Source organism: Peromyscus eremicus, chromosome 9, assembly GCF_949786415.1.
Source record: "Peromyscus eremicus chromosome 9, PerEre_H2_v1, whole genome shotgun sequence".
Lineage (NCBI taxonomy): Eukaryota > Metazoa > Chordata > Mammalia > Rodentia > Cricetidae > Peromyscus > Peromyscus eremicus.
The window spans coordinates 56,634,283-56,660,965 of NC_081425.1; the positions used below are offsets into that span (position 1 = coordinate 56,634,283).

At 44.1% G+C, this 26,683-nt stretch overlaps 1 protein-coding gene across 1 annotated transcript in view; it reads right to left on the minus strand.

Annotated features, from left to right (window-relative positions):
- Fbxo16 (F-box protein 16) overlaps positions 1–26,683 on the minus strand; it is a 52,737-nt gene that overhangs the window by 18,696 nt on the left and 7,358 nt on the right. Inside the window, exons 3-6 of the mRNA XM_059274364.1 lie at positions 19,169–19,204; positions 11,836–12,042; positions 9,970–10,134; positions 4,968–5,191 (exon numbers count right to left, since the gene is read on the minus strand). Of these exons, the coding sequence (XP_059130347.1) occupies positions 4,968–5,191; positions 9,970–10,134; positions 11,836–12,042; positions 19,169–19,204 (632 nt within the window). The remainder of the gene's footprint in view (positions 1–4,967; positions 5,192–9,969; positions 10,135–11,835; positions 12,043–19,168; positions 19,205–26,683) is intronic.

Below are 26,683 nucleotides of genomic sequence, written 5' to 3' on the forward strand. Positions count from 1 at the left end.
TGTACTTTCTATTTGTTAGATTATTTTATACTTTTGAGGCAGGATCTTACTATACAACCCTTGCTGACTGCTCCTGAATCTTGCTATGTAGACCAGGATGCATCAAAACTCCGGCTGATCATCCTGCCTCTGACTCCTGAGCTTGGATCACAGGCAGGCACCACCATATCCAGTTCTTCGGACTTTTTAAAAAGGAAGAATGATACAAAAATTTGAAAAACCGTTATTTATAGGAAGGATTCCCATATGAATCCCCCAGAAACAATATGGAGACCTGGGGGCAAAAGCTTGACTCCCCCAAACATAACCTTGCGTTGTGCACTTGACTTTGGAACCATCGAAAATGTTCTCCAGAGTATAAGCTGAGATGAAAGAGAGGAAATAACGAAGAGCAAATGAAACAAGTTTGATCTCATCCATACAGTTGGTGGTACTGCCACACACAAAGCAGGTTTTCCTTGGGCCTTTAATGCTGTTATTTATCTGGATACTCTGTCTTTTCTTCCTTTCTGTCTGTCCTTTTTTTCTTTTTCTTTTTTTAGACAGGGTCTATTTATGTAGTCCTGGCTGGCCTGGAACTCACTATGTAGACCACGCTGACTTCAAACTCACAGAGACTGCCCCTGCCCCTCTGCCCCTCTGCCCTTCTGCCCCTCTGCCCCTCTGTGCCCCTGCCCCTCTGCCTCTGCCCCTCTGCCTCCTGAGTGTTGAGATTAAAGGTGCACACCACTATGCCCAGTCTATCTGAATATTCTTAGTAGGGTATCTTCCAAAGATAAAAGTACAGACCAGGAAATCTGAAGTTATTTTCAGTAATCATGTGTGTGTTAGTATTAACACTTGTTTGCTATCACATATGCTAGGAGAAGGCAGAGGCCATCAGTCCATGGCCCACAGGAAAGTCCAGTCTGCTGCCTACTTTTGTTGCTAAAGTTGTATTAGAAAACGGTGGTTTTTGTGTGTGGAACGTCTAGGCGATTTTTCAGGCTATGCTATCAGAGCTGAGCAGTTGTGCTGTGGAGCCTATGTCCTACAGAGTCTAAAATATCTGCCTTCTGGCCCTTTCTAGACTAAGTTTGCCTGAAATAGTGGATCTAGGTAATGTGTTGTGCTTCCATGGTTACCAACAACACAGAGAGAACCAGAAATGGAGGTGCGTGTCTTTGTTCATATACTCTAGAGCCTCTGAATCTGACTACCGGTATGGCCGGGGTCAGAGGACAGGGGACATGAGAAGATGCACGGTGGTGGGGCGCTCCAGAGTCATGTGAGGAGCATGACAAATGGCCCCATTCCTACAACAAACTGCAAGGGGTAGGGACAAGGCGGAGGAGGGCGGGAAGGGAAGGAACAACAGAAGAGGAGGAGGCGGAACAGAAGGTTAATTTATAATCCAGGGCAAGAATGGACACGTGAGTCAAATACAACCTGTATTTTAGACCGTATCTGGAACCTTATTAAACAAAGCATTCATTAAAAAGCCAAACATCTGTGTGACATTCAAGGAACCCTGAGCACTGATGACCCTTAATTGTATTAAAGAGTTATTCATTGAGTTAGATGAAGATGGTGTCCGATTATAATTTTTATAAAGGGTCCTTACCACTTAAGAATACAGATAGAATCAGTCACTCAGGAGGCAGAAGCAGGTGGATCTCTGTGAGTTGAAGGCCAGCCTGGTTTACAAAACAAGTTCCTGGACAGCCACAGAGAAACCCTAATTGAAAAACCAAAGGGGGAAAAAAAGAATGCAGGTAGAAGTATATGGCATATGAAATAAGTCATATATGAAATAATATAACATTATTTATTTAAAAAATTATTTAGGGGATCCAGACATGGTGATGAATGCTTGTAGTCTCAGCATTGAGAAGATTGAGGCAGGAGGATTGGGAATTTAAAGCAAGCTTGGGCTTCATAGTAAGACCCTGCCTGGCTTAATCATCAGCATCATCATGTAAGGGAAAGGCAGAGTAGGTAAGGAATAAATGACTCCAGATTGGCTATGGATTGCAAACTGTTAACAATTGATGATAGCCACAAAAGCTTAATTTTGATATCTATCTATTATTGAATATCTGTCATAAAATGCTTTTTATTAAAAAGACTGTAGCTGGGCGGTGGTGACGCATGCCTTTAATCCCAGCACTCGGGAGGCAGAGGCAGGCGGATCTCTGTGAGTTCGAGGCCAGCCTGGTCTACAAAGCGAGTTCCAGGAAAGGTGCAAAACTACACAGAGAAACCCTGTCTCGAAAAACCAAAAAAAAAAAAAAAAAAAAAAGTAAATAAAATAAAATAAAAAGACTGTGTCTGCCCAGATATCGCCTGCCACTTCATTTTTAAGACATCTCCCAGGTTTTAATTGAGGAGTTTCAAATGGACAGAAGAGCTGGCAGGCTAGGGCGATGATCTCAGCCTCAAGTAGATATTAATAACACTTGGCTGTTCTGGGCTTCACTGCACCCTCCACATATATGTGGCTGGGTTGTGTGGTGGTGGTTGTTTGATTAGCTGCAGAAATGACACACCCCTCCTTAAAACTTTAACACTCATCTCCTAAGATGAAGACACTTGTCTCCCCACTCACACTAGCATCATTATGTCTTAGGAAATATACATTACTTAATATCATTTAATAATGGTCCATATTCTGCTGGGTGATGGTGGCACATGCCTTTAATCCCAGCACTCAGGATCTCTGTGAGTTCGAGGCCAGCCTGGTCTACAGAGTGAGTTCCAGGACAGGCACCAAAACTACACAGAGAAACCCTGTCTCAAAAAACAAAAACAAAACAAAAGTAATAATAATAATAATAATAATAATAATAATAATAATGGTCCATATTTAAATTTCTGCAGTTGTTCCAAGGATGCTTTTTGTCATTTCTTTTTTCCCTCCCTCTCTCCTTCCTCCCCTTCCTCCCTCCTTCTCTCCCTTCCTCTTTTCTCCCTCTTTCCCTTCTGTCCTTTCAACTAGGATCCCCTCTAGATTCAAGCTGCACTTGGCTACAGAGCCTAGAACTTTCTCCCACCTCCTCCTTTCCTCAATACACAGGTTTTTGTTGTTGTTGAGACAGGGTTTCTTTGTGTAACAGCCCTACCTGTCCTGGAACTCGATCTGTAGACCAAGCTGGCCTCAAACTCACAGAGATCTGCCTGCCTCTGCCTCCCAAGTGCTTGGATCAAAGGTGTGCGCCACCATCGCCCAGCTTTAATACACAGATTTTTTTTTAAGCCAAAATCCCAGAGAATTTAGCACACGCTTACAGTCCTGTGTGTGTCCCTAGATGAGCTACACACTGTGGACCCTGACTGCCCAGCCTTATCTTCCATTCACTCTATTTTAGGCGCAGGACTAGAAGGTAACTTCCAGACCATGTTTAATCCTAAAAGTGGCTTAAAATGGCTTTGCTAGCCTGACTTTGTCACACCAGCCAGCTTGGCCAGACGTCGGAAAAATGAACAGCCATCAAATTACAATTTTATGGAGAGCATCCATATACTGAAACTCTAAACATACAGGAACGCCAGGCATGGTGGCACACACTTATAATCCCAGCACTCAGGGTTCTGAGGCAGGAGGAACACAGGTTCAAGACAACCCTGGGTTACAAAAGGAGACTCTCTCTCCACAAACCAACCAACCTCCCAAAGGCAGGAAAGTTGAGAGATTAACAGCACTGTGATGACCCATACAGTCTCTATCTCATTTCAATAATTGGTAATATTTGACCATATATAACTTAACTTTTTACTTCATTGTAATACACTTCTTGGTCTGAGTTTTTTTTTGTTTTTTGTTTTGAGGGGGCAGGGACGGGATATCTCTATGTAGCCCAGGCTAGCCTTAAATGTGCTGTCTTCCTGCCTCAGCCTCCTCAGTGCTGACTATAGGTGTGTGTCACCAATATTTCAACTGCCATTTTTCTTTTGAGACAGGGTCTCATTACTTAGCTCAAGCTGCTTCGAACTTGGTCTGATCTTTTCACAAGTCCATCCCTACTTAGCTTGGTTTCCCTGGCAGAGTTCAACAGAAAGGTCCGTGGCTGTCTTACTACCTCATGCACAGCATGGGAGTGGGGGTGGGGGAGGGGATCAAAGTTTGTCCCTCCCTCCTATCGTTGGCTTATTCACTGGTAAAGGAAGGAAGTATAAAAAGGAAAAGGAAAAAAAAAAAATCTAGGACGAACCACACGATGCTGGCTTGGAATTAATATTGAAATAAGACAGCTGGGGCTGGAGCGATGGCCTATCGGTTAAGGGCTCTTCCCGCTTTTTCACAGGACCCGAGTCCAGTTCCCAGGATCCACACTGAACAGCACACAACCGCCTGTAACTCCAGTTCAAAGGCCTTCTTCTGGTCGCCACGGGCACCCCTCCCAACACACACGTGCATGCACACACAACACATATATACAAATAAATAATAAGTAACATTTTAAATATTTAATGATGGGTTGGCCAGATGGCTCAGCAGGGACTAGTTCTTGCTACACATGCCTAATGATCTGCGTTGGATCCCCTGAACCCAGGGTGGAAGGAGAGAACTGACTCCTGGAAGTCATCCTCCGACCTCCTCACACGTGTGCTGTGGCACACACACACAATATTTAAAAGATCAAGGATCTCTGTGAGTTCGAGGCCAGCCTGGGCTACCAAGTGAGTTCCAGGAAAAGGCGCAAAGCTACACAGAGAAACCCTGTCTCGAAAAACCAAATGTGTGTGTGTGTATATATATATATATATCAAGGAAGTTGCACTGCTAAGTTATTACAGCTATAAGAAGCAGACGGATGACGATGAAAAGCACAAACTTGTTGAGAATGGTTAGTCCGCATCAACCTATTGAAAGGCTTCTGACGTTCTCAGTGAGGTCTGGGATCACTTTTTTTTTTTTTTCATCTACTCAAGTGTCAATCAATTATTTTGAAAAGCAAACAGTCTGAGAGGGGCCTGGAGCTTCTCACCCTTTCCAGAAGTGCTCAGGGTCACAGTTATCTAGATAATTAAAGCGGATGATGTCAGTGGGATGCTTATCCGATGATCGCCACGGTGGAAGCTCTTTCTCCCCTGGGTTAGTCTTCTTTCTTAAGGCGGAGGAGGACCGCAAAGCAAAAGATGGCTTTTCCTCTAGAGAACTGCCGGAAACGGGCTGAACATCGGCAATGATGAATTCATCCTTTGGAGGGGTCTAGAGGAAGAAAATGTATTATTTCTACTCCCAGAGTAGCGGAATATCACCACCGCCACCAAGAGACAAAGGACACAAACATCTTAACCACCCTCCTCCTCCTCCTCCTCACTATGGCAGTGACTGGTGATAATGATGAGGATTACAGCAGCCAGCGTCCAAGGAGTACTCGGATGTGCACAGCAGTTTCTTTGCATTTTCTTATTCCATCTTCACAGTAATTCATTTATTATTATCTATACTGGGTCTTGTGTAGCCCAAGCTCACCTCAAACTCCCAGTATAGCCCAATATGATCTTGAACTCTTGAACCTCCTCCCTCTGCCTCCTGAATGCTGAGGTTACAGGCCTATGACACCAGGTGTATATAGTGCTGGGAACTGAATTTAGGACTTGGTGACCTACAGGCGAACACTCTACCAGCTGAGCCGTAGCACCAGCCTTATTTGGTTTTCAAAGGCAGTGTCTCAGTCTGTGACCCAGGCTGGCCTTAGGTAACCAGGCTGGCTTTGAGCTCACTGCCATCCTCCCTCCCCAGCCTGAGAAGTGCCCGGATTATAGGTGCGAGCACCACTCCCAACTTTCACAGTAATTTAAAGCCAGCTCATCATTGCTTCTGTTTTACAGAGGCAGAATCTGAAGCCAGAAGAAACTATTTCATTGATCCATAAGGACATAAGTAGAATTTCAGTTTGAACACAGGATTCAAATCCAAGTCTGTTGTGCTTCAAGTCCGTACGTTAAACCTTCTTATCCTACCCTGTAGCTCTACACCCCATGATCTAGCTTGTCACACTGCAGTTAATATATTCATAAAAGGGTGCACCCCCTCCCCTCCACAGTGCCCTACCCTTAAAGAACTGACAGACAGACAAGTTCAAGTTGCACAGGGGTAGACTGTAGCTGTCTCAGTTATCTGAAGCGAAGCCACTCCCGAAGAATAATTCTATTTCATTTCCCAAATTAGAAGTCTGTCTTTTGTGCACTTGGTTCGTAAAGTGTTTTCAGTGCGGGTTTAGCCTAAGGGAAGTGGTACTGGTATGTTGGGAAGCCATTAAGAGCTCAATTTTTGTTCATTAAGAGATTAGGGAGGCTTTGCTCAGTAAATCAACTTGCTTCAATTGTGAGTGAAAAATCAAGAATTTCCCCAGCTGGGACTGGGATGTAGCTCTCTGGTAGAGACTTTGCTAGGGTCTTATATTCCATACCCAGCTCCACCACCAAAAAAATAAAGAAGGAAGGGAGGAAGAAAAGAAAGCAGGAAGGAGAGAGAAACAATCCCCCTAGCTCCCCAAGCATAACAAAGCCCATTGTTTGACCACTCCTTGTTTGTTGTGTTCATGTCTACTCCAAGATTATCCTCAGTATTAAGTGTTTTGATTACAGTGTTTATTTGGGTATGTCATGGTTACTGGACTGAGTTTTATGGAAACCTGGTTAGGATCTCTGTACTGTTAGCACCTAGCACATACCAGTGTTTGATAAATATTTACTCACTTAATGAATGATTATGGCTGTATCAGTTTGCTATCTACTGCTATGATAAACTCCATGACCAAAAGCAACTTGGGGAGAAAAGGGTTCATTAAATCACACAGGTTACTGTTGTAGAATGTTATTTTAAGGTGTGTTACACTGGTTTATACTGTGGAACATTTGTTTTAATGATGCAAAGATGTGTTGCGTTCTTTTATGTTGCATTTGTTTAACTCTGTGAAACTGTCTGTCTAAAACTGTGCCTCTCTAAAACACCTGATGATCTAATAAAGAGCTGACTGGCCAATAGTGAGGTAGGAGAAAGGATAGGCAGGGCTGACAGGCAGAGAGAATAAATAGAAGGAGAAATATGGGAGGAGGAGAAGAAAGAGCAAGAGAACAAGGAGAGGAGGATGCTAGGGGCCAGCCACCCAGCTAGCCACAGAGTAAGAGTGAAAGTAAGATATACAGAAGTAAGAGAAAGGTAAAAGTCCAGAGGCAAAAGGTAGATGGGATAATTTAAAGTTAAAAAAAGCTGGCTAGAAACAAGCCAAGCTAAGGCTAGGCATTCATAATTAAGACTAAGCCTCTGTGTGTGATTTATTTGGGAGCTGGGTGGTAGGCCCCCCAAAAGAGCAAAAACAAACAACAACAGGTTGCAGTCCATCGTCAAGGGAAAGCAGGGAAGGAACTCGAAGCAGAAACCATGGAAGAATGCTTGTTGCTGCCTTGCTTCCAGGCTCATGCCCAGTTACCTTTCTTATCTAGCTCAGGGCCAGCTGACTAGGGTTAGCACCCCCCTTAGTGGACTGGGACCTCCTACATCAATTAGCAATTAAGACAATGGCGCGCGCACACACACACACACACACACACACACACACACACACACACACACACACGGCGAGAGGTCAGTCCCAGGCATGTCAAGCTGACAATCAAGATTACCAGTCACTGTAGCCCAGTAGACAACTTAGAAGACATTTAATATTGGTATAATTCTGTATGTTGAACAGGTCCTGTCTAGAGTGGATGCTCATTTCTATTAGCTTATTTAGAAACAAACCCTTGTCTTTTTGCTGGAGGAGTTCTACTTTAATCCTTGTAATGGTTGATATTGTCAATGTGACAGGATCTAGAATCACTTAGGAGACAAACCTCTGGGCACGTCTGTGAGGGAGTTTCTAGACTGGGTTAATTGAAGTGAGAAGAGACACCCTAACTGGGGGAGCATCATTCTGTGCACTGAGGTTCCAGAACCACGTATATAGTATGCCTGTACACCAGAAGAAGGCACCAGATCTCATTATAGATGGTTGTGAGCCATCATGTGGGTGCTGGGAATTGAACTCAGGACCTCTGGAAGAGCAGCCAGTGCTCTTAACCCCTGAGCCATCTCTCCAGCCCCCTCAGCTCTTAGCTTCTTGACTGTGGATGCAATGTGACCAGCTGCTGTAGGAATTTAGAAAAGTTGTCGTATCTGGGGTAGACATTAGAATAAACAGTTTTCACTGTATTCAGGGTAGACATTAGAGTGAATATCTGCTTTCTAGAAGTACTTTGACCTTGAGGAATCATTGTGGAAAACAGTAAAGAATCTTTGTGGAAAAATGGCGATTGTTTTCCATGATTTGTGGAGCTGTTGTTCTTCTGAAGGGGCGTTGCAGCCTTCGCATGACTTTGGTTACAAGACGCCTCTGGCACACCTGAGGTTCTTAGATTATTTTGTATTTATACAGTAAAGGACTAAAGTCATGAGGGCATGTGATGCTCTCCTTTAGAGAGACGTATAGATTAGATTAGTGATCTTGGTGTGAGGAAATACTTTACCCAAAAAACAACTTTGTGTAACAATCAATAAATATGCCTTTGTATGGCTGTTCGAGGTTCAGTTCACCAGAGGCTGGACCTTCCTGCTACCACACAGGCCTTACAATTTCATCCTGCAGTGACCAACCCACGTGACACAGAACACCCTGACAACCAGCCTCCTCAAGATCCTTCAGCCACGACTCGCCACCATTGAGGACCATGAGCCAAAATAAACCTTTCTTTCCAAATTGCTCTTGCCAGCAATGCTAAAAGCAATTAATGCAATACTATTAAAAATAATATGGGATGATTTTGAAAACCTGGGAAGTATTTAAGTATAAGTAATTGTAAAATATAGAAAAAACTTATTAATTCTGAACAGCACAAAATGCTTAGTACTCTAACAAATGGGCAATAATGAAACCCACACTGATGAAGTAAACAAGTTTTGCTCTTACCATTTCAAGTCTTTTGTGCTGGTGCTGGGGTTAAACCCTGGGCCTGACACATGCTAGGTAAGCACTGAGTCTGCTGCTGAGCTATGTTCCCAGCCTGAATGAAATCTTTTGGGAATTCTGTCATCATGAATGGATGTTGAATCTTGTTAGACGGCTTGTTTGCATCTCTGTATTAAAATGATCTTATATTTCTTTTTTTTAAAATTCTGTGAATATTCACATCAAATGAGTACATGTGTATGTGTCTGTGAACACATGTGTGAACATGATTGTGAAGGACAGAGTTAAACATTGGGTGTCAGGGTCTCTCATTGAGACCGGGAGCTCTCCCATTTGTCTTAGCTGAGCCCAAGGGATTATCCTCTCTCCACGTCCCCAGTGCTGGGATTATAAGTGTGTTCCACAATTTCTGGCTTTTTTATATAAGTGCTGGAGATCCAAACTCAGGCCATCATGCTTACATGAGGCCTTAGTGTAGATCGCCTTGACAGTTGATAATGCATGTGGACCCCATGATGCATTGTGGTCCATATCTATAGTAATAGCATCCCTAATGCTGAGGCAGGAGGCTCTTGAGATCAAAGCCAGCCTAGGCTACACAAGGAGATGCTATCTCAAACAACGAACTAATTAACCCACTGACCGACCAACCAACAAACTTCAGCTCATTGTATAGAATCATAACAAATCTGAATATGTAAATTCTAATGGCCCATGCTGACAAGTACTGAATATGATACAGAATTCCCATGTCAGAACTGTCTGGTGATTGAGGGAGAGGCACATAAATCAGGGTGGGGATACAGAGAGGAGCTCCCCAGCCCTGGCCTCTACAAGTAGCTGTGGTTGGAAGGCAGCAGGTGAGAGCTCTCTGTGACATGAATATCCTAAAAAAGGTCTATGAAGCCTCAGACGAGGAGTAGTTTGAAGTCATGGGGTATGTCCTTTGACCCATTCCCATCATTAGCTCACAGTTCTAGAATTTGCTACAGCTGATGTTTTCTAAGTGTGCTGCTTTCTGTCTCAGACTTGCCTTGGGTTTGCTGACGTGAAGTTCTCTCACCATTTGAATGTAGTGCTTTTTCCAGACGCCCTGCTCAAATGGCGTCGGGGAGAAGCTGATGTACCAGTTAAAGCGCAGACACTTGAGCATCCATAGCTGGTCCAACTCAGCCAAGCTCTTCCAGTACCAGCTCACCTGGGAAAATAAAGCAGCCTATTCACTTCATAGCCTTGTCTCTGCTAGTGCTTGAGCTATGCTGCAGGACCCCAGATAACTTCTGTCCATCTCCTCAAAGGCACAGCTGGTAATGGAACACTTCTGATCCTCCTGTGGTGTGCTGGAATTACAGGTATGCCCCACCAAGCCTGCTTTGCGGGTTTATATCTTAATTTAACTCCAGTTAATTTTTTATTATTATTTAAACATTTATTTATTTTTACTTTTGTGTGTATCAGTATTTGCCTGTGTGTATGTACAGGCATGCAATCTAGAAGAGAGGGTCAGATGCCCTGGAATTGGAATTATAGACAAGTTGTAAGCTGCCATGTAGGAGCTGGGAACTGAACCTGGATCCTCTGCAAAAACAGCAAGTGCTCCTAACTGCTCAATCATCTCTCCAGGCCCCTAACTTCAGTTTAATACAATAAAGAATTATTTGCAAGAAATAGTGGCTTCTTTCTTTTCCCCCTAAGCCCTCTGAGGGTATACTGGCACACACGGATCTACCTATCTTTCTTTCGGTTTCGTTTTTGAGAAAGGATTCACTGTGTTGTCCAGGGTAACGCTGAACTCACAATGGTCCTCCCTGCCTTGGCTTTCCAAGTGCTGGGTTCACAGGTATGCAGCTTAGCTTAGATAGCTTTCTTTCTTAGTCCTCTTAGTACATATTTCATAAATGCCCTCTTTTGAGCTTTTCTATTTACAGGTGACCTGCACTGCACAGTCTATGCCAGTGATTCTCAACCCGTGGGTCACGACCCTGCTGTGGGATGTTCTGTATGGCAAATGTGTTGCTAATTAGTCAATAAATAAAACACTGATTGGCCATTGGCTAGGCAGGAAGTGTAGGCGGGACAAGGAGGAGAATAAAGCTGGGAAGTGGAAGGCTGAGTCAGAGAGACACTGTCAGTCGCCACGATGACAAACAGCATGTGAAGATGCCAGTAAGCCACGAGCCATGTGGCAAGGTATAGATTAATAGAAATGGATTAATTTAAGTTGTAAGAACAGTTAGCAAGAAGCCTGCCACGGCCATACAGTTTGTAACTAATATAAGTCTCTGTGTTTACTTGGTTGGGTCTGAGGCTGTGGGACTGGCAGGTGAGAGAGATTTGCCCTGACCGTGGGCCAGGCAGGAAAACTCTAGCTACACGACCCTATGGCGAGTGTTGAATGACCTTTTCACAGGGGCTGCATATCAGGTATCCTGCCCATCAGATATTTACATTACGATTTATAACAGCAAAATTACAGTTATGAAATAGCAACGAAATAATTGTATAGTTGGAAGTCACCGCAACATGAAGAGCTGTATTAAAGGGTCATGATATTAGGAAGGTCGAAAACCATTGGTCCAGGATGTTATTGTAGCTGTGTGCTAGGTGGTAATGCTGTGCTGCTGAGGAACCACTTATATATGTATAACTCCTAGTAGTTTCTGTCATCTGATACTCATGGTGTCTTACACACACACACACACACACACACACACACACCTCTGAGTCTACAGAGTTAGGCATAAAAAAAGGTCAAGGGCCAGTCATCCAAACTTTGCAGACTAAAACCTATTGCTTGGCTTTTGCACACGTGTGTGGGGTTCATCTTGGGGTTATTCCACCTTCAGAGTTTCCTAAGGCTGTCCCAACAAACTGTCACGTGCCACTCCATTGCCTTTACCTGTGCACAGCGACAAAGGCTCCGGGGGTCCAAGAAGGAAAAGATATAGACAGATAACACCCGGGGAAGCTTGGTAGTAAAATCCAGGGCCTCTGCTGGGATTTTCTCCTGCAGCTTTCGACAACAGAACTTCTGCTGGGACAGGGAGCAGCGCTCTAGCAGGCCTGTAAGAATTCTTCTCCTTTGAGAGTCTGTCCATTTGTCGAACTGAGGAAACAGAACAAGAAAGTCCCATGCTTCTTCTGATCCATCGTGAGGGAGAGAAAGGCACAAAAAGTGCGTTTAGTGAGTTCCTGCTAATGCATGGCATGCATCTGTTACAATACCAGCTCGGTAAATCCCACATTTCACCGCTGACTTATTTCTCTTTCTCACATTTCCATGTGCATGACCAGACTGCATCTCCAGAAGTGCATCTGACCTAGACCTTCAGTGTACAGGTAATAGTCAACTTGACTGACACAGCCTAGAACCACCTGAAAAGAGTATCTCATTGAGGGTTTGTCTGCATCAGGTTGATATTTGGGTATGTCCCCAGGGGAGCCGGTTTTGATTGTGTTAATTGAGGTGGGATGATCCAGCCTATATTGGGAGGCACCATTCCCTAGGCAGGGGATGCTGTACTATCTAAGTGCTGGGAGAAAGCATGTACACACTTGTTTTTCTCTGCTCTTGGCTGTAGACGTGACTAGCTGTTTTAAGTTACTGCTTTGACGTCCCCGCTGTGGTGGATGTTAACTGGAATTGTGGACTAAGATGAACCCTTTTTTCCCATGGATTGCTTTTTGTTGAGGTGTTTTATCCTAGTAACAGACATGACACTAGGAAGATATAATAAATAAGTGTGCATGTGTAGAGCAGAGAGAAATGAATGATCCTTGATTGCTCTCAGTTAGCTTTCTCCTGTCTGATATAGTTCAGAAGCTCATGTTCAGGAAATGGTACTACCTACAAAACCACCCCCCACAGACATGTCTAGAGGTCAGTCTAGTCCAGATAGTTCTTCGGTTGAAACTCCCTTCTCAGATGAGTCTAGGCTGTGGCAAGTTGACAGTTAAAACTTTCCTTCATAGTATGTGTGTGAATTCATTTTTGTTGGGGTACAGATAAAGAGAAATGCCACTTTAGGGTGTGCCCCTCTGGCCCTCAGACTCTTTTCCAGCTTCAAAAGGAATCTGTCTTTCAACAACTTCGATTACCTTATGATGATTTCAGAACTTGTTGGCTGCAAAGGTCCCACTTTCTCTACCTCCCTCCAAACACTGATTCAGAGCTATTAGACTGTGTGTCTCCTGGATTACGGTTTCCCAGACCCCACATCAAATTTGTTTATACGTTCTGAGTTTAGATTGTTTGACACGAGCGAATCCTCAGTGTCTTGCTCGCTGTCAATTTTCTACTGTTTGTAATATTCAAAATGTCCTCATTTATACACTGGGGGTCATTATAGAACATTGTAGGGATATTGTGAGGATTACACACTATTGTGAGGATTACATACACGTATGTATGTGTGTGTGTACATTGCATAAAGGACACCTATCATTCTAAAATGCCATGGAGATCTTAAAAACAATACGTGAGTGGTTAAATCTATGTAAAAAAGATAGGCAAGAAACTTTAAAAGCACCAAGAGGTCATGTTTGTGCCTTGACAAAGACCGACCCACATAAGCTCACCAGATTTCCTTAGTGCCACAAGAGAGATGAACTCACATTATAGTGTGACTTAAGATGGATATAAAAGAACATTAGGATCATAAAAACCCATAAATGAAAACATTGAAACACTCTCTCGGAGATTAAAAGATAATTACATGGAGTCTTCATTTGTCTCCCCAATCGAGAAAGTCCAGGATAATTTACTTTTGGCTCGGATAGGTGTTTTTTGCCTCGGGGATTTTCCTTTCTAATTGTGTTTGTTTAAGCTAATAGAAAATGAATTTACATTCCTTGAACCCCTACCAATTCAAGGTGGGGGTGATGACTCAGAATACTGAGCAGCAGGGGAAAAAAATCCCTTTGGAGTTTAGAAGGTGTTAAGATAAACCAGGAAATAGGTAATCCATGCAGAGTTCACTGTGCAAGAATTTAGCAGTCTCCCTCATTTCTTGCATCAATTCTTCAGTAAAATCCACAGCATAAAAGTAAGGGAGCAGCGTGTGAGGCCAGGGAGCCATTAGCGTTCTCTTATTCTCCTGTCACACAGTGTTGGGCCCGAAGGATGCTGTTCTGTGGGTATTCTTGGTAACTGTGAGCATGCTATTTTTAGAGTCTCTGTAGCTTGAGCTGTCTGAGTTCACCAATCTCACAATGAACGGCAAAGGCAGGGGGGTGATTTGGGGGCCTTCCCTGGACGTGTGTGTGTGTGTGTGTGTGTGTGTGTGTGTGTGTGTGTGTGTGATGCTGGAAATCATCACCTACCACTTTATGCATCAAGGCAGGGTCTCAACCAGATCCAGAGCGCATAGGGTTATCTCGATAGTGAGCTTGCTCTGGGGATCCTAGCTCTGCTTTCAGACTAGACTTACAGGCAGGTATGACATCCATCGGGAATTTATCTGGGTTCTGGGGACCCAAACTCCTATCCCCACACTTCTGAGTGCAAGTACTTTAACCACTGAGCTATCTCCCTAACCCTATAGCGGATTTTTTCTTTTTAAAGATAGGGTCTCATTGCATATCTCAGACTGCCCTTGAACTCACAATCCTCCTGCCTCAACCTCTGGAGTGCTGGGATAACAGGTGTGTACCACCGCACAATGCAATGCCACACACAGCTTCAGTTTCTCATGATTTTGCTTGTTGCTACTCTAAATCTCAAACAGAACCATGCGCACATGCATGAACAAAAATGAAATTATTTACAGGGCTGGAGAGATTGCTCAGTGGTTAAGAGAGCTTACTGTTCCTGTAAAGGACCTGAGTTTGATTCCCTGTACCCATGTCAGGCAGTTCACACCCTCCTGTAACTCCAGCTCCAGGAGATCGGACACCCTCTTCTGATCTCCTTAGGTACCTGCACTCAAGTGCAGACTGAAGGGACTCTAGCCCGCCGGAACATCGCAAACATGGCTCCGGCAGGCCTTGCCCTTCTCCCCCATCCCCTCTGCCTTGCTAAAAATCGTGAGATTACATTCCAAAAACTAACCACCAAGATCTATTCCCTTATTTGGCCATTTCCTTCTCCCAAGGCTGACTTCAAAGGCCCAGCTGTCAAAGTACTGAAGTCCAGCAATCGAAAGCTCCCTTTGGCCAGGCGGTGGTGGCACATTCCTTTAATCCCAGCACTCGGGAGGCAGAGACAGGCGGATCTCTGTGAGTTCGAGGCCAGCCTGGTCTACAGAGTGAGTTCCAGGACAGCCAGGGCTACATATTGAAACCCTGTCTCGAAAAGAACAAAAACAAAAACAAACAAACAAACGAACAAACAAAAAACAAAAAAAAAAAAGAAAGAAAGAAAGAAAAAGAAAAAAGAAAAAGCCTCCTTGGCTCACCTAATTAACATGCCCAATTAAAATTAAACACCTTATCCTAACACTGGGCTTCCCCACATTGCCTTTATAAACTGCCATTTTCCTATGGGCCACATCTGTCTGCTCTCTATCCAGAGGCAGTCCTTTGTCCCTCCAGGACAAATATCCCTTCCAGCTCTCTCTTGTTCTCTTCCCCTTCTCCCTTATCCTCTGTCTCCTGTCTTTGTCTCTTAATCCCAGTCCTCTGTCCCTCTGGGGCAAATAAATCTTCTTTGTGTTGAGAACACGGTCTTTGGGGTCCTGAGCTGAAACAGATCCCTTACACATACCCTGCCCCCCTCACATACACACATAATTAAAAATAAATATTTTTAAAATTTGACGACATTGAAGGGCTGAGAGATAACTCAGTTGGCAAGGGGTTTGCCTTGCCAGATCTGAATGGAGACGCATGTAAAAGCTGGGTGTGGCAGCACACACCTGTAATTCCCAAGTTGGAGAGGCTGAGATAAGGGAATCTGTGGGGCTCGATGGCCAGCCAGTCTGGCCGAATCCGTGAGTTCCAGTAAAAGATCCTGTCTTAAAAGTAATGTGAAGGGCCAGCGAGATGGCGCAGCAGTTAGAGGGGCATGGAGTACAGTCCGGTGACCTGAGTCTGAGCTCAGGAATCTACATAAGGATGGAAGGAGAGAACAGATTCCACAAGGGTGTCCTCTGACCTCCACATGAGCATTGGGGCACATGTGCCCTTATACAGGCATCACACAACACACACACACACACAAATGAAAAATAAAGTAACTGTGTTTTAGTATAGTCACAAGGTCACAAAGCCATCATCACTATCTAATCTCAGCACATTTTGTCCCCACTTAATAATAATAATAATAATAATAATAATAATAATAATAACAGAAATGGTACCCTGTTCTCTGAGGTTCCTTATATCTAATTTTTCATCTGTCATCTGCTACCTTTCAGTAGAGACTCAGGAACCAAATATGTTAGTCTGGGAGCCATGAAGCCGTTTTACTGCCCATGCTTTTGGAATCCGATCTCATCCTCACCTGGGATGGTGAGTGAAATGAGGCACTCACGGCAGCATCCACCAGAATTTGAATGGCTTCATCATTTATTTTTCATATTTTGAATTACCATCAGATTATTAAAGATAAAATGATTTGAAAAAAAGAAATACATAAGTATTTTATTTTATTTTATTTTATTTTATTTTATTATTTATTTATTTATTTTTTTTTTTTGGTTTTTTGAGACAGGGTTTCTCTGTGTAGTTTTAGTGCCTGTCCTGGATCTTGCTCTGTAGACCAGGCTGGCCTCGAACTCACAGAGATCTGCCTGCCTCTGCCTCCTGAGTGCTGGGATTAAAGGTGTGAGCCACCACTGCCCGGCTTTTTTTTTTTTTTTAAAGATTTATTTATTATGCATACGATTTTATCCTGCTGACATGTAGCCCTGCAGGCCAGAAGAGGGCACCAGATCTCATTACAGGTGGCTGTGAGCCACCATGTGGGTGCTGGGAATTGAACTCAGGACCTCTGGGAGAACAGCTAGTACTCTTAACCACTGAGCCGTCTCTCCAGCCCCTCATCGTATTTTAAACTGCTTTTGGGGGTGGGATAGGGGGAGATTGATTTATGGAAACAAGGTCTCAGGAGCCCAGGCTGGCCTTGAACTTGGTATGAAGCCTGAGACTGTCCTTGAGTTGATTCTCCCACCTCTGCTTCCCAAGTGCTGGAATTACAGGCGTTTAAGTGAACAGTGACATTAAATAAATTCACATTATAGTGCAACCACCGATACCACCTGTCTCTAGCACGTTCTCAAACCAAGAGCCTGCACTCATCAAACCTAGTTCCCCAACCCCTGGTCACTTCTATTCTATTTCCTATCTTCATGAATTTGCCCATTTTAAGTACCTCATATAAAGTGGAGTTATACAATATTTGTCTTTGAAACTGGTTTATTTCACTTAGCACACAATGCCTTCAAAGTTTGTCCACATTATAGCATGTATCAGAAATACTTTCCTTTTATGGCTGAATAATATCCCATTGTATGGACACAGCACGTTTTGTTTATTCATTTACCTGTGGATGGATATTTGGATTGTTTGTGCTTTTGATGATTTTGAATACTGTTGCTATAAACATTAATGTGCAAGCTTTTGTATGTCCATATGTTTTCGATTCTCTTGAGTAGCAGAAACTATTTAGTTGAGACTGTAGAGTAACTCAACAAGTAATTTGTTGCCCAGAAACACATAACTTGACATTATTCAGTAATGGATAATGACCTTTGAGACTCTGTCTCTTCATTAGAGGAACAGATGAGAAAGTTCTCATTGATGATGAAGGGTAGCTGAAGCTTGCTAGGCAAAAGCACGAAGCCCTTAGTGTTCTCATGTGGAAGTTCAAGTATATGCAGAAGAGTCCCTGGAACCTGGATGCTGGGGCCCAGTGGATGAACTGCACCGGCTACAAAGACATCCACTCTCAGATCCAAACCCACGCCACTACGCTCTGTGGGTCCAGGAGGCTGGAACTCTGTCGCCATACTTCTCCTTGACAGCTAGCTCTCTGCTAAACGCTGCCTGTGAAGAGGGAGGCACTAGAGGGGAGCTGAGGAAGAAGAGACACACACACCCCTTTCTGTTTGCCTGCTGTTCCTGTCAGGACCTCCATGACTCTTCACCCTGGTTCCTGGCTCCAGTTTTCCCCCAGATGACCTAGAATCCTCATGCTTCCTTGGATATACCAGAACTAGCTGGCTGTGATGCCTACTTTTCCCCCTCAGGAGCGTGGGTCTCCTGCTGGGCTGGCAAGTAAGGCTGGCAATGGCCCAGTACTCCACACACCCTCATCAACCCCCTCCCGAGTCTTTTTCTCAATATTTGTTTGCCAATCCTTTTGATTAAATTCTGTCTGTTAAAATGGATGAGCTCCGTTTTCTAGGTAGAATCTAAATGGAAACCATCAGTCATACGTCTCAGGCAGGAGCTGGCACTGCCTTAGATAAACGCGGTACCAATACAATGCTACAGACTGAATGTTTGTGTCCTGAAACATTCACACGTGGAAATCTTTCTTCATTCATTCATTCATTCATTCATTCATTCATTCAGGTTTTCATGATAGGGTTTCCCTGTGTAGCCCTGGCTGTCCTGGAACTAGCTCAGTAGACCAGGCTGGCCTCAAACTCAGAGATCCATCTACTTCTGCTTCCTGAGTGCTGGGATTAGAGGCATGCGTCCCTTTTCCAGCCTCCATGGGCATCAGGCACCCACGTAGTGCATATACACACATGCACGCAAAACACTTGTACACATAAAATAAATCTAAACAAAAATTAAAACCAACATGAAATCTTAACCTGCAGATTGGGGGGTGGGAAGTAGGTGGGACCTTTGGGAGGTGGAGCCCTCAACAGGACCAAAACAGATCCCAGAAAACCCTTTTCCCCCTTTCTGCCATTTCAGGAGACAGCAAGATGGCTGCTCAAGAGGGCGTTCACCAGACTCCCATCACCAGCACCTTGATTTTGAGACTTTCTAAACCCCAGAACTAAGGAAAAAAAAAAGCCACTGGGCCTATGGTTTTTATTATAGTAGTTTGAATAGACTAAGACAGATAATATACCATAATGCAGAAACAGGCATATTTTATTATCTGTCTATCTATCTATCTATCTATCTATCTATCTATCTATCTATCTATCTATCTATCTATCTCATCTATCATCTACCTCTCTATCTTGTGGTATTGAGGATTGAACCCAAGGCTAGGCAAGTACTCTGCAACTCAGACATCCCAGCAGCCCTGTATATTTTAAATGCTTTACCCATTTTCCAAGCAGAGCTCTTCGTTCTTCAAACACCTACAGCAAACAGAAGAAAACAGGGTCACTTTGAGCATCGTGGTTCAAGATACCCATTATAAACAAAACTGTTAAGGGATCAGCGAGTAAGGATTCACCATCTCAACTGAGAATGAAGAGACAGCTGGCATTTTTGAGAGGTCACTTTGTTTATTAAATGGCCTTGAACTCTCTATGTAGGCCAAGGATGACCTTGAACTTCCGGTCTTCCTGTCTCTACTTCTAGAGTGCTTGGATTACAAACTGCACCATCATGTGTGGTTTCTGCAGAGCCAGGGATCAAACCCAGGGCTCTGTGCATGCTGGGCAAGCAAGTACTCTACCACTGAACTACACTACCAGCCCACTTTACTTACTTTTAACCCAGGCAAGGCCTCTTTTTTAGTTTCTGTGTATGGGATAATCATACGAAAGAAGTAGCCTATCCTCCCTTCCTTCTTTCTTCCTAGCCTCCTTCCTTTTTTTCCTTTTAGACAGGGTCTCTCTCTGTAGCCCAGGTGGGCCTGGACCTCACTTTAGAGCCCAAGGTGGCCCAACCAACTTGATCTTCCTGCCTCTGTCTCCCAAGTGCTAGGGTTACAAGTGTGTACCACCATGACTCACTGGGAAATTGTTCTTTAAGAGAAATGAAATTGGGAAGAGAAAGGACACAGACAAATAAGAAAATGGAGCACCTGGAAATTTTTAATGTTAATCACATAAGAACTTGTAAAATATATGAATAAGTGCGTGCGCGCTGCGTGCGTGCGTGCGTGCGTGTGTGTGTGTGTGTGTGTGTGTGTGTGTGTGTGGTGTGCGTGTGCATGTGTTCTTGTGTGTGTGTGTGTGTGTGTGTGTGTGTGGTGTGTGTGGTGTGTGTGTGTGTGTGTGGTGTGTGTGTGTGTGTGTGTGTGTGGTGTGTGTGGTGTGTGTGTGGTGTGTGTGTGTGTGTGTGTGTGTGTGTGTGTGTGTGTGTGTGTGTAGAGGCCAAACAACATCAGGTATCTTCCCTAATCTTTTTCCAACTTATTTTTTGAGACGGGGCCTCTCACTGAACCAGGAGCTCATCTGCTTGGCTAGGCTGGCTGGCCAGCAAAAAGCCTAGGTATCTATCCTGTTGTCTCTGCATCCTGGACGCTGAGATATAAATGCATGCCACGGTATCCAGCTTTTTTGCAGGCTCTGGACATTGAACTCAGGTCCTCGTGCTTGCCAAGCAAGTACTTTAGTAAGCAAGCAATCTTGCCAGCCCTGCTTTTATCCTTCGGTGTATACCCATCTACACGAATATCCATGGACATACTGATTATAAAATTAGTAATTTCTGTATGTGTGCCTCTGGGCTTACAACTTGGTGTCTGCATAGGTTTGCTCTCATATACTATTTTGGACAGAAACCATGTCATACTTGCTTGACACATCCAAGCAGAGTGCCGGTATAGCATATCACAAGTACCCCAGATAGTACATTCCCATGGATGTGACTGCAAGAATTGATGGCCTTATGGGTGTTGCAGTACAGTGCGAGTGAATGTATATGTTGATATTTTTCTGAGCCTCAGAGCATATGTGGATTTGAGCATAGGAAGGGGAGAAGACCAACATGGGTATATTTGGCAGAGGAGGGGTTATGAAGAGAGGAAGAGAGAATAATGAACATATGTGACTGTGTCTCCCGCGCCAACACAGACACCCTCTGTCAGCTTTCAAATGGGGATCGGTGTTACAGCTCTTGAGCCCTGCAGGCACGTGCCAGCTAGGAGAGGCTGTGCAGACCTTGCTCCTTCCTGATTGCGGAGGATGAGAAGTTGGCTCTATGCTCCGGGAGGTCAACCTTTCCTTTCCCAGACTCTCACGCTCTGGTTGTCAAGGGCACATTGACGTGGGGGCTGAAATAGCAGCTACCACAAGTGCATGATAAGTCTTCACTCTCCTGTCCAAGGAATCTCATACACCACATGTAGATACTTTTTGCATATTAGAGAAGAAAAAAAAACAAGACTCTTGCCTCTTCCCACCCCAGTCACTGCCACTGGGATGCTATGGTCCTACAGCAATGACAACAGATAAATTCAGGATTTCACATGCAAATACAAGAGAATGTAAAAAGCACAGATGAGACACAACTAAATCTGGATTCAAATATTTTTGGAACTCTTTCCTACCAATACCTCCTCAAGCCAAGTCGCCAATGCTTATGCAATTCTGATGCCCAGGGCCCCTCCCTTTTCTGCTCTACTCATGCTCCACAGGGGCTGGAGAGTATCTGGTTTTTGTGTTTTGTTTTTTGAGACAGGGTTTCTCTATGGAGCCCTGGCTAACCTGGAACTCACGTAAATTGGCCGCAAAGTCACAGAGATCCACTTGCTTCTGCCTCTCATGTTCTAGAATTAAAGGCATGCTCCACTACGCCAAGTGTGAGTGTCTGGTTGTGTCTCTAGTAGTTTCTGTTCATTTTACCTCCCCATATAGATGAGAAGCCCTTCCTCTCCCCAGAACCAGCAAGAACAGGTTTCATGGCAGACTCTCAGCGACACTGCTGGTCAAACAGGGATAATGAAAAGTTTCTGAAGGCACAGGAGGTCAGAGCGGGAAGAAATCCTAAAGAGGGGCTGGAGAGATGGCTCAGGGGTTAAGAGCACTTGACAGCTTCCAACAACCTATAAATCCAACTCCAGGAGATCTGACACCCTCTTCTGGACCCTGTCGGTACTGCACTCATGTGAACGTACCCATACACACATATACACATAAATAAAAATATTAAAATAAATAATAAAAAAAAACCCTAAAGAGCTTTCTCTTCAACTTCCTTATTTTTAGATAGGACAGACCGATTCCCATAGACGTGACTTTGTTCACATTTAAAAAAAAATATAAACAAACCACTGGGTCTAACTGGGCAGGGTGGTACAGGACTGTGGTCTCTGTACTGGGGAGGCAGAAGCAGGAAGACAGTAAGTTTGGGGCACGATTGGGCTAACTAACAAAAAGAACGAAGGCCAAGCATAGCTTCACTCCCCACGCTTGGAAAGCAGAGACACAGGAGGATCAGTGCAAGTCTACCCTCAACTACACAGTAAGTTCAAGGCTAGTCTGGCTTACAAGAGACCCCATATCCAAAAAACAAAACAAAAAAGGAAAGGAAATGACAGGAAGGGGAAAAGAAAGGAATGAAGGGAGGGAGGGAGGGAGGGACTCTGATACTGAACTACCTAGTCAGCTTAACTCTGCATCTTGGTTTTTCACTATAATCATAGTCCTCTCCATCCTGGCTGCCTGGAGCTTATTATAGAGCCTAGATGGCCTGGAACCGATGCGTCTCCTGCCTCAGCACCCTGAGTTCTAGGATTGTAGGTGAATCCCACCAACCCTGAAGCCCTAATGTCTTGTGGAACTTCTTCCAGTGTTCTGCCTGGCGTGGGAAGAAGACTGGGTCTTGATATCATCAGTAAGTTTCCAAAAGGGGGTTGGGCTGCACCGTCCTATTGTTCCCGGAGGGTGTGGCTCCTGGTAACAAAGGGGCACTCATGGGAGAGAGGAGAGGTGTAGTCCACAGAAAGGTGTCAGGAAAGGAATGAGGTGGGAAGGGGTTCTGTCACGCAGCAGGTTAACGCAAACACAAACATCTCAGTCAGACCTGGTGGTGCAGGCTTGTCATCCCCGCTACTCAGGGGGCTGAGGCAGGAGGGTCACAAGTTCAAGACCTGTCTAGGCTACAGAGTGAGTTTACGTCAGCTTAGGTAATTTTGTGAGGCTATGTCTTAAAAAGTAAGAAGAAGGATGGGGGCGGGGGACACACTGCTCAGCGACAGTGTGTTTGCTAAGCATCTGTGAGGCCCCGGGTTTGAGCCCAAGCATTGGAAAGAAAAGGAAAAACCAACATCTATTCAGACTCCAAGCAAGCCCAGGCATTCACAGACAGTATCTCCACCCAGGAGAAATTGACCACCAAAGAGAGGAGGAGAGGGAGAATAATGACCAAATATCTCAGTCTCTCCTGCTTGACAGATCCCGACTCAAAGTCAAGAGGACTCCAGTCTGGTTGAGTCTGCTTCACAATTATATAAATATATATATATTGTTTGGGGCAAATCATTTCGCTGTCAGCCCTCAGTTGGACTTGCACTCATATATTCCCTGAATTAGAGTGAATTATCATTCCAAAGACGTGCAATCAGGGTCTTCAGTTTTTAAGAAGCTGGAAGACAGACTATCTCTTCAAAATGGGAATATTAAAATGGCTCTTCTCACACAGACGGCTGCAGTCTGTTTATATCACAGTTTACCCACAGCCTGCTGTTAAGTCAAAATCCCTTGGTTGTTATTTTAGTCTGTTGACACTGCAATTACATATTTCCTCGTGTGACATCACTGCAGTGGAGGAGGGAGCTATTTTGGAAATCCTAAATTATGATCGACGGATGGCAACAAGGTGCTGCCTCCCAGAACACCCTTTTTACAGGCACCGTGGGACATGTGCGAATCACACACCAAAAAAAAGGGGATGTGCACTTTTCGTGTTTCTCAATTATATATATTTAAGGAGTGCAACATGATGTTTTGGGATGCATATACAAGAGCGAAATAACCGCTAGAGTCAAGGCAGTTATCCTGCCCATCCCTGTCCACGGTTAATTTTGTGTGTGGGGGAACGTGATCCTTCTAATTACAACACTGCCTGGCAACATAGGTACTATTACAATACTCTCCCCTAGGAATCCTCAGTGCCCAAATTACTCTGTAATCTGCTGCATTTGCCTACCTTGATGATGCTTTTATTTTTTTTTTTTAAGTTATCTAAATTTGAACTCAGTCTTACAGCTGAAAACCTGCTGTGAAGGTAAAATCCCGAGTCTCTTATTTTAGGCTGAGTTGGTTATTATGTATTTCACATTCTACTACAGAACAGAGGGAAGACAAGAATTACAAAACAAAATGGAGGGCTGGAGATGGAGCTCAGCAGGTAGACTGCTAACTTAGCATGCATGATGCCCTGGGTTCAACCTCCAGCTCCTCCTAAGTGGGGCTTAAAAGCCCCAGGCCTGGAACTCTTGAACTAGGGAGGTAAATTCAGGAAGATTAGAAGAACAGGGTTATCTGTAGCTACATACTGAGTTCACGACCGACTGGGCCTACATGATACCCTGTCCCCAAAGAAGGGGGATGGGTGCTAAAGAGATAGCACAATGCTTAAGATCATGTGCCGCTCTTACAGGGGACCTAGGGTTCATCTCCCAGTACCCCAGTAGGGCAGGGCATAACTGTCTGTAACTCCAGGTCCAGGGACTCTGATGACCTCTTCTGGGCTCCATGGTCACCTGTTCTCTCTCTCTCTCTCTCTCTCTCTCTCTCTCTCTCTCTCTCTCTCTCTCTCTCTCATACACACACACTCCCCCCCAGCAAACATACATTAGAAATAAATATTTTTTAAAAAGGAGTTCACAATGGCATATATGTTTTTTTAAAAATTCATTTGAAACAAGACACCAACTAAATGATATTTTTGAATATGAGAGTTATGAATGATGAGTGTTTTCTCTAAAAATTATCATTAAATGTGACCAAAGCCATTAAGGAACAAGGATGAGACCATGCCATGTTTGCTATGTTGTATCAATCCTTTCTAGAACTGAGGGATTTATTTCGTATCCATTGACAACCAGGAGCTCAAAGAAGCTGCCTTGGCCAAGGTCATGACCTTGGAGGGGAGAGCAGCTGGTCACTGAAGGGCAGTGTCAACTATAAAGGCCAGGCCTCCTTGTTGAATTGTGAGACAACTTGGAGGGATCATGACAGCTGGTGTCCTGTGGGGCCAGTGGAGACATCATGAAGTTGCACTGCAGTCCCCTTCACTCTTGGCCCCAAACCTACACTCTTCCCTTCTGTATTAGTCAGAGTTCTCTAGAGGAACAGAACTTACATATGTATATACAGGATTTATTAGAATGGCATACAGGCTATGGTCCGGCTAGTCCAACAATGGCTGTCTACCAATGGAAGGTCCAAGAATCCAGTAGTTGTTCAGTCCACTAGGCTGAATGTCTCAGCTGGTCTTCAGTATTCACTGGAATCCTGAAGAAGTAGCCTCTTATGCCAGTGAAGGAATGGCCTTGACAGTGAGAACAAGTAGGCAAAACGAGCAAGCTTCTTTCTGTGTCCTTTATGTTATTCTGGCTGCCACCAGAACGTATGGCCTAGATTAAAGGATGGATCTTCCAATCTTTAATGGTTTAATTAAGGAAAAATCCCTTGCAGATGTTCCCAGCCACTTAGGTTTTAGTTAATTCCAGATGTAGTCAAGTTGAGAAGCAAGACTAGCCACTACACTTTCTCTTCCCTTCTTCAGAGTTAGTTCCTATATGCTCATCTCAAAACCTGCCTCTCAGGGCTGGGAATGTCCATCAGTAGGAGAGGTCTTGTTTCACATGTGCAAGGCCCTGTGTTCAATCCCCAGCACCATCAAATAAAGGATCTTCCTTTATCATCCTACCTACAAGCACTCGGGTACTTTTGGGACTCTGAAAGTACTTTTAAAATATTTATTTTTTATTTTAATTATATTTGTGTGTTGGTATGTGCACATGACTTCAAATGCTCCAAGAAGACAAAAGTACCAGATCTCCCTGGGACTGGGGGAAGTTGTGAGCCACCCCATGTGGGTGCTAGGAATTGAACTGTGGTTTTCTGCAAGAGTAATATGTGCTCTTAACTGTGGAGCATCTCTCCTGCCACCAATTTAAAAAAATATCAGAGACAGTATCTTGCTATGCAGCACTGGCTGGTCTGGAACTCACTATGTAAACCAGATTGGTCCTGAACTCACAGACATCCTCCTGCCTCTGCCTCTGAGATCTGGGATTAAAAGCACATGCCACCAGGTCTAGCTTAAGATACTTTTTCTTCTTCACAGTGGCCAAATTGATCAAGACTTTTCTAGGAAATTTTCTGAAAATCAAGACATTCAACAACTTTGTATTTCAACTCAAGCCACTTTTTCACATATGTGCAAAACCTTCACAATTCAATGAGAAAACAGATTTCCAAATTTGACACTGAAGTTGGAGGGATAAACTGTTATATAAACTGTTGGAGAGCTACGCGCGTCACAACAGGTGCTCAATAAATAATTGTTGTGCTGAAAGAAAAAGATTTCCATACGTTCATTTGGCACTATGAGGCCAGGCTCCATCTGCCTCTGCCTGTCCTCGTGTTCCCGAGGCCTCCTTTCTTCCATCCCTCTCTCCTCTTAGGTCAGTTTTGTATCCTTTTTTTTTTTTTTTTCTTCTAGCATCTCTCCACTTTATGTCTCAGGATTCCAATTTCTTACACACCCCCTTCTTCCTTTACTCTTGATTCACATCAGAAGAGGGGAAAGTTCCTGGTTCTCAGATTAGCCAGGTTTGACTACAGGCTTTGCCAGGAGGGATCTACACTTTGTTAGGATTACAGAAACAGTGGACCAACTTCAGTCAAGGAGGGAGCTAGAAGGGCCCAAAG